At 41.0% G+C, this 16,722-nt stretch overlaps 1 protein-coding gene across 5 annotated transcripts in view; it reads right to left on the reverse strand.

Annotated features, from left to right (window-relative positions):
- Positions 1–16,722, reverse strand: part of KIAA0319L (KIAA0319 like) — a 98,280-nt gene that overhangs the window by 80,223 nt on the left and 1,335 nt on the right. For 4 of the 5 annotated variants that reach the window (XM_028511761.2, XM_028511763.2, XM_028511762.2 and 1 more), the window contains exon 2: positions 14,758–14,927. In XM_028511761.2, coding sequence (XP_028367562.2) covers positions 14,758–14,899 — 142 coding nt within the window. In that variant the 5' untranslated portion in view covers positions 14,900–14,927. Of the gene's footprint in view, positions 1–14,757; positions 14,928–16,722 lie in introns of those variants that run through there. The other variant, XM_036025766.1, reaches the window with a different exon arrangement.

The following is a 16,722-nucleotide window of genomic DNA, read 5'->3' on the forward strand; positions in this document are numbered from 1 at the left end:
TTTGTTCATTTCCTTTAATCCTCATCTGAGGATAATTTTTAAATGATTTTTGAGAGAGGAAGTGAAAAAGAAACATCAGCATGAGAGAGAAATATCAATCAGTTGCCTCCCATATGAGCCCCAACTGGGGATCAAACCTGGGGATTGAACTGCAACCTAGATATGTGCCCTGACCGGGGATCAAACCTGCAACCTTATGGTGTATGGGCTGACACTCCAACCAACTGAGCCACCTAGCCAGGGCTACATTATTTTTTTTAAACAAAATCTAACAAAAAATGTCAGTTCCAATATGGAATTACTTGAATTTTAGTCACTTGAGTCAGATCCTTAGGGTTAATTAATTTACTTGAATAAAAGAAGACAAGGACAAGAGATAAAAACAAAGTCCTCAGTTAACTAAAAAAATATTTTCCAATTAAACTGGGGAGAGCACTGAATGGGAAGTATGATGAAGATGTCAGAGAGAGAAACTGAAAAAAAAGCTTAGTGGGTTAGGAGGAGACAACTGAATCATGTGACCAGCCAGGAAAAAAGCCTTTCTGCCTAAACATTAAACTGAAAAATCCTTTCAAATCTCAAAAGCAATCTTTCCTCAAGAAAGGGCCAATCGAATTTCAGTTCCTTGAGCTATCTATTTCAGACCACTCAACTTCACTCACAAGCAAGATATGCTTTCATCATAGAACAAAGCAACAGTGGGTGGAGAATAGCTTTCCAGTTCACCTAAGCAAACAGCCATCCATCATCCATCACTGATGACACCTAAATCCATTCAATTTCTCTTCTCCTGAGTAATGATGGGAAGAGGTGGGGAGAAAACCCTCAAAATGCTAGTCACCTAGGTGACAAAATGGAAACCGGTCTAGTATAATCCTACGCCCTTAGCATCTACCTGACTGATACTTAATTAGTCAAAAGTTTGCATTAACTAGATATAGTTACTGTTAAATTTCAAAAGACCTATCTATTAAGGCTTGGTCCAAAGCCATTTTCACAACTGAGGTATAAGTGAGAGTATTATTCAAAACACTGCTATAGCTGGAAAGAGCTCTCCTACCATAAACTCACCTGCTCAGAAATGATCCAGTCATCAAGGGTTTTATAATATTTAAAGGTAGATTAAAGGCAAATGACTTGGCCATGTGCTTTTTAAACACACACACACACACACACACACACACTGTAACTAGCAGTTACATTGCTACATGTGACATACTCAGAATCTGTATGCTTCACTCTTTCTCCCACCACCTTATGACTAAAAGACTCCGGAGAACGCTGTCAGCAAGGAGAGCACGCCTCCAAGCCACAGTGTGAAGGAACCCACACCTTTCTATGTAACACTGTCTTTGTATTTTAAAAATCACAGGTATCAAATGATAACAGATAAACTTTGGCCTATACATAAAAATGGCTCTAAAAGGAAAAATTTTGTTTCCAAAGAGAAAAGTGTCTAGATTTGATGTCATGAACCTAGCAGTTCCCTGTAGAGCCCCTGTAGATGTGCCTGTCATCAGCCTGCAGTTGACTGCTGCCTCTGACTGCAGCGCTAATAAATCATTTGCATTCACCACAATCACAGCAACCTTCTTTTGAAACCCACACAGTGAACCTTCAATCAGAATACTGTTTTGTCTTTTGTAAAGATTTTCTTTCTGTCCTTTCCTTTTCTCTTTCCTTTCCTTCTTTTCTTTTTTCTGACTGATCTTGTTGTTTCTAAAGAGAAGGCCATTTAGAGGGCTGCAGCAGAAATATGTAAATTAAATAAAATAGCAGTAAGCTATGGAGGATAATACGATACAGCAAACCATGATGTGTTATTTCAGCAGATATGGCCAATAGAGGAAAAGTTTATGTCAATTTATCCATTAAAAATCTCTCTTTTTGGAGCATTATGTAAGTGTCATAAAAAAAAAAAAAAAAAAAAAAAACAACCCTGCAGTGGGTTGAACTGGGACATGTGAGGACTCAATACAACCAAGCTTCAAACACTTAAATATCTCAAACAACTTTTTGCTTATAGCAAATAAAACGCAGAGCTACAGATGCTTTCTCATCTGTGTGTAAATGAAAGCAAAACTGTGTGAGTAGTTAGTATTCTTAGAATTTTGGAGCCAGTTTATTTAAATGAAATCAAAGTCAATCTGTATCTGTACAGAAATAATTTTCTTAGGGCTCTCATTCTCTAGTTCTTACAGAGCTATACATACTCTTCCCTCTACCCCTCCCTCCGAGGTCAAGAAGTGAAAAGAGCTCTGCAGGTTAAAAAAACGCTCCCAGCAAACCTGGGAGAAGGAAGTTCAAAGGGATCAGAATATCCCTTGTCTCACCAGCCTGCTTTCGAACAGGGTTCAGCACATCCCTGCCCCACTCTTTGTGCTCCCAGAGCGCATCTGGGAATTGATCATGCTGCTTTATGTTTTTTTACATCTATCTCTGCCTCTACAGAGTGAACTCTCAGATGGCAGGAACTAGGTTTTATTTAGATGGGGACGGTGTTTGTTGACCTGAATTGAATATATCTACTGTGTGAGCATAACACCTACATATTAAATATCATTAAGTGATTTGAATTAAGCATCCTAAAGAAGGAATTAAAATTCAGTAAGCATATTTTTAAGACACTGAATGGAACACCACACATATAAAGAACCAGGGATACACTGGGGGCGGGGGGTGGCGGGGGTGCGCTGGGATGGGAGTAAAAGGCAGAAAACTGTACTTGAATTAAAAATAATAATAAAAATACATTTAAAAAAGAACCAGGGATACAAATATTAGAAACGTGTATTTTAGTTAAAGTCACCAGTATAATATGGCACTGATATTCAGATACTTCGGTATTATTTGGTTTATTTACTATAGATGTATGACTTTTTAATAGACTTCATTTTTATGACAGGCACCTATATGCTATCCTTCTCTTAGAGCTCCATTTTCAAGTTGACTGTAATTCATACTGACAGGATAAAAATTTGGGCAAAATGGTCAATACTTCAGACTTCCAAATTACCTGGTACGGGCTCTTTCTAACCACAGAGAAAGTGGCTTTCCCTACCTTCGTCTGCAAAATGGCAATATTTCTTTGCTGCTTCAAAAGTAACCTTAATTATAGGCAGAACATAAGGATATCAAAATGCATCTTGGTGTATATGTGTGTGTGGCTCTCACACATACACACACTCCCTGTGGGCACACAGAACCACGCCCCCCCCAAACACATCGATGCACAGAGGGCCTTCATCTTTATCTCTTCCTCTCTTCCTCCCCACTGACAGAAGCAGCCATGCTGCCAAGGCAGCAACCCCCACATGAATTATGAGAGTGGAGGCGAAACGGCTCAATCAAAACAGCTTGGGAAAAGAAAGGAGGGTATGCTTGTCAGCAAAGTCTCTGTGGAAAGGCCAGAAAACTTTTGCTTCTGCCTTGACCATCCTGGGCAAATAACCCTATTCCAGGGCTTCTTACCTGAGCTTAGAGGCCAAACACCAACACTTAACCTTTCACATGTGGGTAATATGGAAATGCACCCAGTTATTTGAAAAGTGCACTGTGAGAAATGTCAGGGTGCGGCTTAGAAGCACACTCTGGAGAACAGAGCTGAGAGCAATTTTGAAAACAAGCCTTAAAAGACTGATGAAGTGGAAAGCACAAGCAGAAGCAAAGCTCGCACTGCTCCAGCACAGGGGGCTGTTTTGCAGGCCAAAAGCCACAAACTGACCCAGCAGGATACAGATTACTCAGCTTTCTGAAATGGAATATGACTCGACACCTCTCTACAAGGCTGCTTCATTTGTTCTGATTAAGATTCACTCATTCTACCAGGCCCACTTCCATAAGCCTCCAGCTGACTCAGTTAAGAACAATAAACACTGTTATCAGAGGGGGGGTGGGGGGAGGGAGGGAGGGAGGGAAACCATTTCTTAACAGGCAGAATAGCAGTCCTTTAAACTTTTAAACCTGAATCTCAAATTAGAGCTACAGAAGTAAAGCCAAGTCAATATAAACTCCTCATCTCCCAGGTCTGATAATACTTGTCATTTTCCTCATTACTTAAAAGATAGAATCCACAAACACACACTTATTTCAAACTCAAATATGCTACCTGGTTTAGAATCCAAGTTATTAATGTTAAGCCAGTTGGAAGAAAAACAGCATGTTTAAAATCCTGTCATTTGCTGGGAGAGTTTAAAAAGGGGGGAATTGGCATGAGCTACACTGGGCACCCACCCTTAGGGACAGAGACTGCAGTTGGGGTTTCAGATACGCCTTGGCCAGCATTCTTCCCTGCTTTTGTATCTCCTAGGGCAGCGTCTGTGATGGTTAGTACACCGCTCAGGGACATTATAATTCTACTTTATCTTAGGATATTTTACAGTTTCCTTTTGTGACTGACCAGAGAAGGTCAGGATTTATATAATTTGGTGTGTGTCAGACGCTAAGCACTGGAACTGTTCCCCTCAGACCTGATGCCAAAAAGGCAGCAGCATCCTGATGCAGAAAAAATTTTCATGAGCTGACTGGCTAGATGTATCTAAAACCCATGAAGTCAACCGAGGATACATACTTCCAAAATGGGAGCCAAGGCTGCAGCTGTAGGACTTTTTCCAAATCTTCAGATAACCACTCTCACTGCTCATTCAGGAATCTGAGTTATTAGCGGTGGAGAGAATTGGCTGGATTGAAATACTAATATTGTGGACAAGGGCTTCACCTACATAATTCTTAGCAGAAGGTTACTCTATTGAGACCAGCTTGAGACATCAAATTGCTGACTCTCCCACAGTCCTGGGATTCTGCAAGCAGAGTGGGTCCCTGAGTTGCCTTGGGGCCCTAGAGAGGCCTCAGCCTCTTTGGAGGAAACTCTATACCAGTGGCATCATTCCTCTCCAAGAGAACTTCCGTTCCCTAGGAATGACAAAGGACTCAAAGACTGCCAGCTCCAGCAGGACAGAGACCATGTCCACCTTACTCACCACTGCATACCTGATGCCTAGGTTGTGAGCTTCCAATAAATATGTTTTGAAGGAAGGAAGGCACTAACTCTGTAAGCTCCTTCTGACACAAAACCCAAAAGTACTATTGAATCACCTTCAGTCAAAACACTGTGCCAACCAAAAAAGTCGGAGCTAACCTGGCCTAGCACAAGGCTTTGCTAAGCACGGACACAACATTAGCGTTGCAGGACGTGAGCCAGGGCTGAGGACCAGGTGGTGTCCTGACAGCAGGAGAGAGTTGCCTTCCAGAGGAAAAGCATCCTTGGCTGAAGGATGAACATGCAGCCAGTCAAGCTCCTCCCTCAGTGGCATGTTACAGTTATGGAAAACGCACAACACAGCTCCCTCTGTCATGGGCTTCAACAAACCTCCTGCCTGTAAAGCTGTATGAACGGAGGTCTAGTTTTTCCTGACAATGCAGAAAGGTCGGGTTGCCTACATTATACTTAAAAAATGTAGGGACAGCCTTGACCAATGTGGCTCAGTTGTTTGGGCGTTGTGCCAAAAGTAAAAGGTCACAGGTTCAATTCCTGGTCAGGGCCTAGGTTGCGGGTTCAGTCCCCAGTCAAGGAGTGTGCAACAGGCAACCGATCAACGTTTCTCTCACACATCGGTGTTTCTCTCCCTTTCTCCCTCTCTTCCCCTCTTTCTAAAAGTAAATAAATAAACAAATAAAATCTTTTTAAAATTTATTTTTAAATGTTGGGAGGGACTGACATCCCACTAAATAGAACTGTAAAGAAGCCAGCAAAGACCTCAATCCTGCTGCCCACTGGGTCATCGTGGAATCAGACAAGAGTTTAACCAAAGAGAATTTTACTTTGTCACATTATAATGACTATTGCTAACATTTCCTGAACTGTTATTTATGCACCTGGAAGTGGGTTAAGCACTTGGTGTGAATATTTTATTTAACCCTCACAACAATCCCATGAGGGGTGCTGCCTCTCCCATGTTGCGGGTGAGGAGCCTGATGAAAGGTGGGTTTCAGGAAGACCAACCAGTAAACAATAGAACCAGGGCCCAGATTCAGGCCTGTCTGACTTCAGAGTGCACGCTCCCTACCCCTGGCCACTCTGCCTTCTGCCTCTTGCTCAGATGGTAAGTAGGCAGGTGATCAAGACCAAGTCTTAACTTCTCTCTAGAATTTAACCCAGTAGTGTCTGGAACCAAAAGTGGCTAAAGGATCTTAACCACACGGGCTGACATTTTATAAGGAGGCTCTTGGATTAAAGGATCAAAAAGAAAATTCAAAATGCAGGCCCTTAAACCAAGAACTATGCATTTTGACTCAAATTCTTCAATATTGCTAATGTCATTAAAAAATGGCCAAACACGAAGCACGCACATAATTCTTGGTCATATTCTTGCCAATTCCACATATTGAATTGAAAAGTGTTCCAGTTAGTAAGATCACTTACAAAAAGGTTTCCTTTAGTTATTTTCAGAGAGAGGGGAAGGGAAGAAGAAAGAGAAAAACATCAATCAGTTGCCTCTCACACATCTCCAACTGGGGACCTGGCCCATAGCCCAGGCAAGTACCTTGACCAGGAATCAAACCAGTGACCCTCCGGTTCACAGGCTGGCACTTAATCCACTGAGCCACACCAGCCAGGGTCTAATTAGTAAGATTTTTATACAATCTCCAAAATAGCCAAAAGGCCTTGCTTTGGCCCTGCAAATATTATTTTGTTTTAACAAACTCCTCCACTATCTTATTATTTCCTCCCTTGAGGAATTCCTGAGAAAAGTGAGTTTAAGAAAGTTTTTAAATTGAATTGGATTTATTGGCCAATTATGCTATTTTTTTATCCCTCTTTGCTTTGTTAGGAAATGTTTATTTTTGCATAATGTTTCTAAAAGGCAAAAAGAACCCACCAAAATTATAGTTTTCCAAGTTAGAGAAAAGGACTTAAGATGATTATCTTTTACTAAAAAGTATGTAAGCAAGAACTTCATTGCACTGGGAGAGAGGCAAAATTAGAGGATTCTGATTGGTCTTACTTAGCTCAGTTAAACTGTGATGTAACAAGATACCGAAGACTTGCTCAATGTTAGCTGAAGTTTAGAATCAAAAGGCTTGCATGGTTTATGTTAACAGCCAGAACACGCTACCTTCCCCCAGCTGCCATGTACTCGACTCATTGTCCTACAATCCAAGGAGACAGATTTAGGATTAATAATTTATCACCTTCCTGTACTGCAATGTAGTTAAGAATATAGGACAGTTTGGCAGGAGAAAGTTCCTGCTGAAGGCTCATTGGTATGAGATATATTTCATTAGTCATCCATAGGTGCCCAAAAGATACAAGAGCATGGATATAATGCCACCTAAAAAGTCTCCTGAAAATGTTTTTCTCCTGAAGATAATATCAATGCACATTCAAAATACATTCTCTTAAAGGAAAAAGAAAACACTTAGTCTGCTACAAGAGGGGTTACAGCCATTCCTTAAAGTACAACCAAAGGATAGAGGCAACGGAGGAAAGTGAGTTCCGGTGCCTTCTATCTGCCAGAGGCAAATACAAGCAGTTATATTTTGATAAGATCAAAAACAGAATGAGTACTGGGGAAAAGATCTCTTGTCCAACCAGGAGCTGTCCTTGTCCTATATGTAGTCTCTGTGTGGTTTGAGGGTGATAATTAATCTCTCCCACCCAGAGTTTGGGATTAATTACAAAACATAAAACATGGTAGTCAGAGGTAGATGGAGACTGAAATACTATCTTTATAAGAAGTGATAAGGGGACTAGAGAACAAAGCTTAGATGCACAATCAAAATGGGCTTTCTAATACTTCCCCATGCTGAATGAAACTTACCCCAGTGGACAAAGGCAGGGGGTCCTAGCATGGGCAGACCAGTTACCTAGAACACGGCAGGGAGATTGATTCATGCAAATCCTGAAGACTGGCCACTCCACACAACAGGACTCTTTTCCAGTCTCACCAGTCAGAAAAATCAGTCCTCCATTAATGAAGACAGACAGAGTAAAGGTGGAAAAAAGAGTAAAAATTTCCTTCCAAATATTATTCCCTCCTGGGAAGTAAAGTGTCCATTAATGGGCTAAGATTGAAAATCAGAGTAGGAAACAATGATTCTCTTTAACATGTATATTCCAATGTGGTACTATTTCCAGCATTATCTTTAGGTTAACCCAACAAACCTTTACTGTTACCTACTATGTGCCAGATGCTAGGTATGTAACTAGGAGTAAGATACTTGCATGAAGCAGTCACATAAGTAATCATAGTAGACTCTGCTCCCAGCCATGATGGAGTAACAGGTACCAGACTCACCATCTGCCATAAAACTACACAACCGACAGAACAGACAAGACAACTGTTTTTAGGAGATAAAAGGCAATGTGAGGCTACAACCCCTGAGAGATGGGAAACTTGAAGTGAGCCTTACTACTGCCCAGTTCTCTGTTAGAGACAATTTCCCAACCAGCGCACAGAAAGCCAGAACCCAAACAGAACAGAGGGGCCTCAGTGAGCCCAAGAAGCAGCAATCTGAGTGTGGCTAGAATCTGAGTGGTAAGACACTGAAGAGGAAGGAGCTGTGAAAGGAGGGGCAGGGCCGCAGAAGCCTATTGGGAGGATCCCCTGCCAGGCAGAGGGGTTAGGGTATAAAGGCACCAGGGCAAGCCCACCTGGGGCTTATTGGATAGTAGATGCTACAAGGCTGAGAGGAAAACAAATTCACCAGAGGTCAAACAGTTCTAGGGGAAGGAGGTAGGAGCAGTTTGGAATTCTATCTCTGCAAGAGCAAAGAAATCACATTAACACTGTAGATCAGCAAACACCAGAAAGGCTTCACCTTAGAGTGGGTCACACTCTAGAGCAGAGGTGTCAAACACATCTTCACCAGGGGCCACATCAGCCTTCCGGTTGCGTTCAAAGAACCGAATGTCACTTTAGGACTGAATAAATGTAACTACTCCTTAACTAGGGGCAAGGAGCTCAGTGCTGCCGCCAGGTAGAAACAAAGTGCCAGGCCAGATAAAACAAGGTGGAGGGCCGGATTAGACCAGCGGGCCTTGTGCTTGCCTCCTGTGCTCTAGAACAAGACCTACTTAGAACCTCTCCTCATAAAGCCTACCACCCCACAGTATAATCTGGTGTAATAATAAGGAGATGTGTAGACACCATGGGAACTTTGAAGAGCAGGTTCAATCAGGGGGCTCAGGGAAAGCATTATGAAGGAGCTTATGGTTACCTGAATCAGAATACATCAGGAGGCAGAATGGTAACAGCATATGAAAGGAATGGAGCGCTCTGCCTGGGAACATGAGATAGCAGCACACCCCAAACAGTGATCTGAATGCAGAGGGGAGAAAGGAGAATACAACGACTCAGGGGTCTCTGCCTGAGAACAGGAGTGGAGGTGGTCTTTTCACGACTATACGGGACAAAGGAAGAGGAAGAGGGGTAAAGGATCGTGGGTTCATTTTTGACATATTAAATTAGAGGTAGCTGTGAGACATCCAGTTGGAGATGTGTAACACAGAGGTGGCTGAGTGGTTTGTAACCCAGAGAGAAGTGAATGAACAGTTACAGATAGGGGAGTACTGGGCACACAGTTTACAACTATGGGGGGAAAAGAGACTTCCCAGAGACTGCACACAAGAGTAAGACAAAAAAGAGTAGAAACAGCATTCCAAAGAGCAAAACATTTAAGGGACAAGCTAAGAAGAGAATGATGAAGAATAATTGGAAAGCTCGATGCATAAGCTGGAAGGAGAACCAAATACAGCCTGGTGTAATTTAAGGCAACTGAGGAAAGGGTCTTAAGAAAGGACTATGCAAAGGTGCCCAATGCAGCAGTTAAGTGAGGTAAAAACTAAAGGTGTCCCACTGAGAAGGTCACTGGTTACCTTGGCAAAAGCCAAGGTTTGGGCAGAAGCCAGACCTCACTAGACTCAGAGGAGGACAGAGGTGGCAGATGGGGACAGCATGTGTGGTCTGCTCCCTCGGAACGCTTCAGTGGCTGGAAAGACTAAGTCATGGACCTGGCTAGAGATGCCTCACAAAGAACAAATCTGGCTCAATAAACACTATATTTGTTGACTGAATATGTGATTTTTAAAAAGTAAATGAATGATTTGTACCCATCTGGTTGTTTTACCAGTTCTTGTTTCTTACTGTGTCTATCTGCACACTGGATATGAATTATGCATAAGGCAAGTTCCACTTCCTCCACAAAACCCTCCCTGATTTTTCTAAATGTCAAAAACCTCCTCTTTTAAAATAAAAAAGACAGACAATAACAAGTGTTAGTGAGGACAAAGAGAAACCGGAACCCTCATATATTGCTGGTAGAAATGTAAAATGGTGCAGCTGCTATAGAAGAGAAAATGTTAGAGTTCCCATATGATCCAACAATTCCAATCTTAGGTATTAAACAGAATGTGGTATACCCATACAATGGAATACTATTTGGCCATGAAAAGGGATAAAATACTTATATACGGTACAACATAAATGAACGTTGAAAACATTATGTTAAATGAAAGAAGCCAGACACAAAAGATCACATACTAGCCCTGGCCAGTGTGGCTCAGTGGATTGAGCACCGGCCTGTGAACCAAAGGGTCACCTGTTCAATTCCCCATCAGGGTACATTCCTGGGTTGCAGGCTGGGTCCTCAGTGAGGGGCGTGAGAGAGGCAACCACACATTGATATTTCTCTCCCTTTCTTTCTCCCTCCCTTCCCCTCTGTCTAAAAATAAATAAATAAATAAATTTTTTTAAATCACATACTGTATGGATTCATTTACGTGAAATGTCCAGAATAGACAAATCCAGAGTCAGAAAGCAGATTAATGGTTTCCAGAAGTTAGGGGGAAGGAGAAGAATAGGGAATGGCTGCTAATTAGAACATGGTTTCTTTTCACTTGGGGGTAGTGGATAAGAAAAATGTTCTGGAATTATATAATTATATCTCAATTAAAAAAGAATATCCTCCTTTAATCTCTTACTACAGAACTCCTAAATCCTGCCCATCTATTTAGCACTACTTCATACTGAGTGAAAAGAAACTCCCTTCAGTGACAGAGAGATATCTTGAAAACAGCCTCATCCTTTTCTGGACTATTTCACGTTCTAATAGATACCATACTCTACCCCTGACATCCCTGCCCTTTTCAGCTTATTCCCATATCTACCATTATCATTCTTCTATATCCCAGCAAAATGATCTAGAAATTTACCAGTATTATTCTTCTGCTTAAAATGTTCAGTAGCTTCCAACTTCCAAAGTAGAATACTTGCTTATAAGAGGTGCATAAAACAAATCACTGGAGTATGAAAAGGAAATATCAGCACAATTTATATGTTTTTTAGTTGATTCCTTTAAGTTTTTGTTTTTGGCAGCTCCTATATACATAAGACATTAGCACAATAGTAGTTGTTACAATGTATGAGTAAACATATATTAGGGTATATCCTCAACTTTTTTATGGAGTAGAGAGCATAAGCAAGAATATTTGTAGACCACCTACCAAAAGAGACTAAAATCAAAGCTTCTTTGCCTGGCACATAAGATCCTTCATGACCTGGCCACCATCTACCTCTTCAGGAACTGCCATTCCGGCTCTGCTCTTTATATTCCAGCAACACCAAACTGCTTGCAGAGTTTCCACTATATTAGGCTGTTTCATACTTTTGTGCCTTTGCTCTTGCACTCCGCTGCCAGAGAATACAACTGCCCGCCAATCACCACCCTCAATTGTAGGGAAATTGTAGCAATGTTTTGCAACATAGAATAAGTGAGTGTTGATGAATGCTCTCCTTCTAAATGTGTCCTTGAGATAAGTCCCTAAAAGGGTAATTACTAAGTCAAAGAACATGAACATTTTAAAGATCTGGATACTTATGCGGAAAAGCTCTCTGTTCAGACTTCCCAGCACAATATGAGGGCAACCACATTACCCTTTGACAACATTAGACATTTCTACATTTATCTTCACCAATAAGACAGATTAAAAAGGATCGCTCATTTTAATTGGCAGTTCTTTGGTAATGAGAACGAATATTTTTTAAATGTTTATAAATCATTTTAATTTCTGATGTATGGTACTCTGTGTCCTTTATTCATTTTTCCTATTAGGATATTATGTTTTTTAAAGAACTGATGAGGAAGAGATCTAATAAACTCAAATATATAACAAATCTGTCATGTGTTGCTTGTCACACTCCCTCAGTTGGAACACAACTGGTTCTCAGTTCTTCCATGGTAAAGCTCCAAACTCTCCTAAAACAGAAGCTGTATGATCCAATCTCCACCAAAACCACTCCTAAGAAGGACATACAGAGGATCCAGAGACCCATGAAAAGATGCTCAGTATGGCTAGCTATCAGAGAGATGCAAATTAAAACCACAATGAGATACCACTTCACACCCGTCAGAATGGCCATCATAAACAAAGCAACAAACAAATGTTAGAGAGGTTGTGGAGAAATGGAAAATAGTATGGAATTTTCTCAGAAAACTAAAAATGGATCTGCCTTTTGACCCAGCATTTTCACTGCTGGGATTATATCCTAAGAACCCTGAAACACCAATCCAAAAGAACCTATGCACCCCAATGTTCAGAGCAGCAAAACTTACAATAGCCAAGTGTTGGAAGCAACCTAGGTGCCCATCAGTAAATGAATGGATCAAAAAACTACAGAACATTTTACGCAATGGAATTCTACGCAGCAGAAAGAAAGGAGCTTTTACCCTTTGCGACAGCATGGATGGAACTGGAAAGCACTATGCTAAGCCAGGTGGTGAAAGACAAATGATCTCACCTTTACCAAGAACCTAATCAACAAAACAAACAAACAAGCAAAATATAACCAAAGACACTGAAATAGAGAACAAACTGACAGTGACCAAAGGGGAGAGGGGAGAGGGGAGGGAATTTCAGTGGAAAAGGGGAAGGGTTTGCAGGAACAAGTATAAAGGACACACGGACAAAAACAAGCGGGGGTGTGGAAATGGCAGGGAGGTGGAAAGGGCTGAGAGGGTGGGATGGGAGTAAAAGGCAGAAAACTGTACTGAAACAATTTTTTTAATTAAAAAAAAAAAGAACCACTCCTAAGAATACCACCTTTCCACCTTTATACTCAAACTGCTCACTAGGATGCTGCTTTTAAGCAACAAGCTCAAGCAATACCAAGACTAGCCCAATGAACCCACAATATGTCTGATCAAGCATTAGACTGAAAAATAAGAAAAACTTGGAAATGCTGCTTCCTCCCCTATACTTGAAATCCCTCAGATGACAAATTGCTTATCATGGTTCAGGGTGAAAAACTGTCTTTAGTCCTCCAAAAGATCACCTGTGGTTGGAAGGCACCGTAGCAGAAGAAAAAGAGCATGAGCTTCAGAGTGGACACACCTGGGTCTAGAAACCTGGCTCTGTCATGTTCTTGTCATGTGAACTTGGTCAAGTCATTGTGTGCCTCTGAGCCTCAACTTCCTTATCTATAAAATGAGAATAAAACTATCTGTTGTAGGTTTATTGTGAGGATTAAATGAGATAAGACATGTAATGTTTATAACCAGAGGTCTGGTAGGCTATAGGTGCACTTCAACAAATGTGGTTTTCCTACTCTGATGGTGCTAAATCAGTAACTTATTTAATTCAAATGATCTTACATAAAATGCTGGCCTGAAATAGCTGTCCCAGCACAGCATCATCTGGGTAAGAAACATTTAGGTCAGCTTTCTGTCAACTGCAATTTCCACTGCTATAATTACGCAATCATCAACCACCACTGCAAGACAACAAAAATCCCAAAGCTGATGTTAATAAAATTGCTAAATACAGTAATTACCTGAGTCTCAAGATCATGACCACCAATTCCTTTAGAAAAGCAACAGAAACCTTTGTAATTATAGGAGCAAGAGGCTCATTAGTTATCCCAGACAGTGGTCTCTATAACAGAAGGCTTTCGGTCACTGCCCAGAATGGGCAGAATTTCTGAGCATACTCAGAAATCTTTCTCAAATTGCTATTTTTTCACATTTCATACTCTGAAAGAAACAATGTCAACAAAAGAACTGAAAGGGGGGAAATGACAGAAAGAAAGGATATTCTTTGAAATCTAGCCTTCTTGGCACTCTTTTCTGGCAAGAGTCTCTAGCCTGGTGAAATAATCTCTAGGAGGAAAACATACTTTATGAAATCTCTCAGCATAAGCGCTCTCTATGGAAAAAGCAAGGGACACATTCTCCCTGTAATGCTGATTCCTTTAGGAAAGGAAAGGAAGCAAAGAATCATTTATTAAGCACCTATATTCGGAGTACTGAACTATGCTATTTGATTATGTTATCTCTCAAATCCATTTGCACTTTATTTTTATTGTTGATACTTTGCCCACCTTCACCCAGCCCTCACCACCCCTCCCCTGCTCAAGGTTTTATTGTTATTAAGTGGAAATATCCAGCTCCAGGTCCACATTCCATGGACCTGGAAGTCTGCCCAACTCTGAAACCTTTATCTTTTCATTATACCTTCAGCAAATCTCAAAATGGCCATGCCAATTCTCCCATATGAGAGAGAACTCAATATGAGAGAGAACTCAATTTAACTTTTAGCTCCAAAATAAGACAGACAAATAATTCGAACTAAGTGTCCAACAACAGGCTGTTTCCTTCACTCAGCGCACTGCTTTTCTGCCTCCAATTAGTCTTTCAAATGAATGGAGGGACCCACATAAAATGCTCTTTTTAAAAATCTTAAATCTATAAAGAAAATGGTACCTGTTGACAACCACAGAGCACTGAAGCAGAAATAAGTATAAAACAGGCACAGGATCCTCAACCACTTCCCAGATGTCTGCCAACAAAATCCTGATAAAATCCAGGAACCAGAGCTTGGCTTCACTCCCAGCCTCTTCTCCATGGCCTTCCAGATAGGCAGAACCAGTCCACTAGAAAGAGAGAAAGAAAAGAAATTATGAGCCAAGTAATTAATAATTGATTCCTAGAAATGTGGCATGCAAGACAGAGAACATGATAAATTAGGGGGAAGAAAAATTCCCAGTTTGTCTTTCACTGCTCATCTCTGCCAATAAATTTTAAACTTGAACTTTGGCATAACCTATAATTATCAGGATAAAAACACAGCAAAGGATATGAAATGAATCCACCGTAAAAATGAAATACCTTATTGTCCATTATTTTCTAGTCTAACAGTAAATCATCTGTGTGGAAGAATGGAAAGAATGCCAGCCTGAGAAAAAGGCCTGAATTTCAGTTCTGACAGCTTTGTGACTTTGACCAAACACACCTTCTTATCTATGAAAAGAAGAGATTTAGACCTGAAGTTTTTGTGTAGCCATATTGTGTGTTTTTTTTAATTTAATGTGACTGTCTTCAGGCCGGGCACACACTCCAGTTTGCCACTGTCCCTACCACTATCATCTTAAAAATATATCCAATTTATACTTTGAGGTCACCTCCCTAACCCCTAGAATCATTTGTAACTCCTGACTTGAGCTCATATATACATTCAGCAAATATTTACCCAGCCCCTATTATGTGCTAGACAAGTGCTTGCTAATCTAGAATCTAGGGGGCCATTTGATTTACTTCCTTCCAGAAGGAACAAATTAATTTCCATCAGTTTCTTCTCTTATACAACTTCCATATATTTAATAATTACCCAAATCTTGGCAACACTAGGAGGGCTGATCTAGTTCTGAAGAAGCAGTTCAACATCAGCTGTTCTAAATGTGCACCTGTTGTCCACATCTGGCAAATGGCACAGACTTACAATCACCACTGCCAGCCAACAGTCAGGGAGACTGGCATTGCATGGGTTGGATATCAATACTATTACCAGGAAACACACACACACACACACACACACTCCCACACACACACCTGCACTGATACAGCCTAACCAAAAAACATTTGCATTGAGCCTTAAGCATCTGAAAGACTTTATCTTTCTCATTTCCCGTCCATTCCTATTTCTAGTTGCTCTGTAGTTGTATGTTAGGGAACAGGGGGTAGAAAGGTATGTGGGCCAGAGACATGCTCAAGAGATTAATAAATAAAGCCAAGTTAGAAAGTATATCCAGCAACTTCTCTAGCCTCTAATGGTGTGTGTGTGTGTGTGTGTGTGTGTGTGAGTGAATGGATCTTACCCAACACATTTGTCTACCACAAAAGGATCTTAAACTCAAGGTGACTCAACACCTGTCATCAGTAGCATGGCAGGTGGGCGATAGAAGCATTAAAGAAATGAATAGGTTTTGAAAATGGGAGTAATAAACACCTTTGGATTAGCAAGCTGATGAGAAGTACAATATCTTACAAACCATGCATAAGAGAGAGGCAGAGCTATTTCCTGTGAACTTCCAACCAGTCATCCCTAGGAAACCTACAATTGCCCAAGGGCGCAAATCACTGCTAGGGTCCAGTCAAAGGCTTGCTGACCAGGGCAGGAACAACACATTACCAAGATCCAAATGGTTGGTTATAGAATCAAAGGTAACAGCCCAGTGAAAGAACACACACCCCCACAATACTTGACAAATGAAAATCTAGAAAAGCGTGCAATAGTTCTGGCATTTGGGGCGTTACAAGTACACCCGAAATAAAAGCACTCTGTTGCAGCAGCTGTTCAGACAGAGCAGGGGGTAATGTTTACTTAATACTTCAGGTTGACGGGGAATGTGTCACAGTTCAGTCTGTCAGCTACATACGTGGAACTCCATT

The sequence above is a fragment of the Phyllostomus discolor genome, chromosome 5 (genome assembly GCF_004126475.2).
Source record: "Phyllostomus discolor isolate MPI-MPIP mPhyDis1 chromosome 5, mPhyDis1.pri.v3, whole genome shotgun sequence".
In the NCBI taxonomy this organism is placed as follows: domain Eukaryota; kingdom Metazoa; phylum Chordata; class Mammalia; order Chiroptera; family Phyllostomidae; genus Phyllostomus; species Phyllostomus discolor.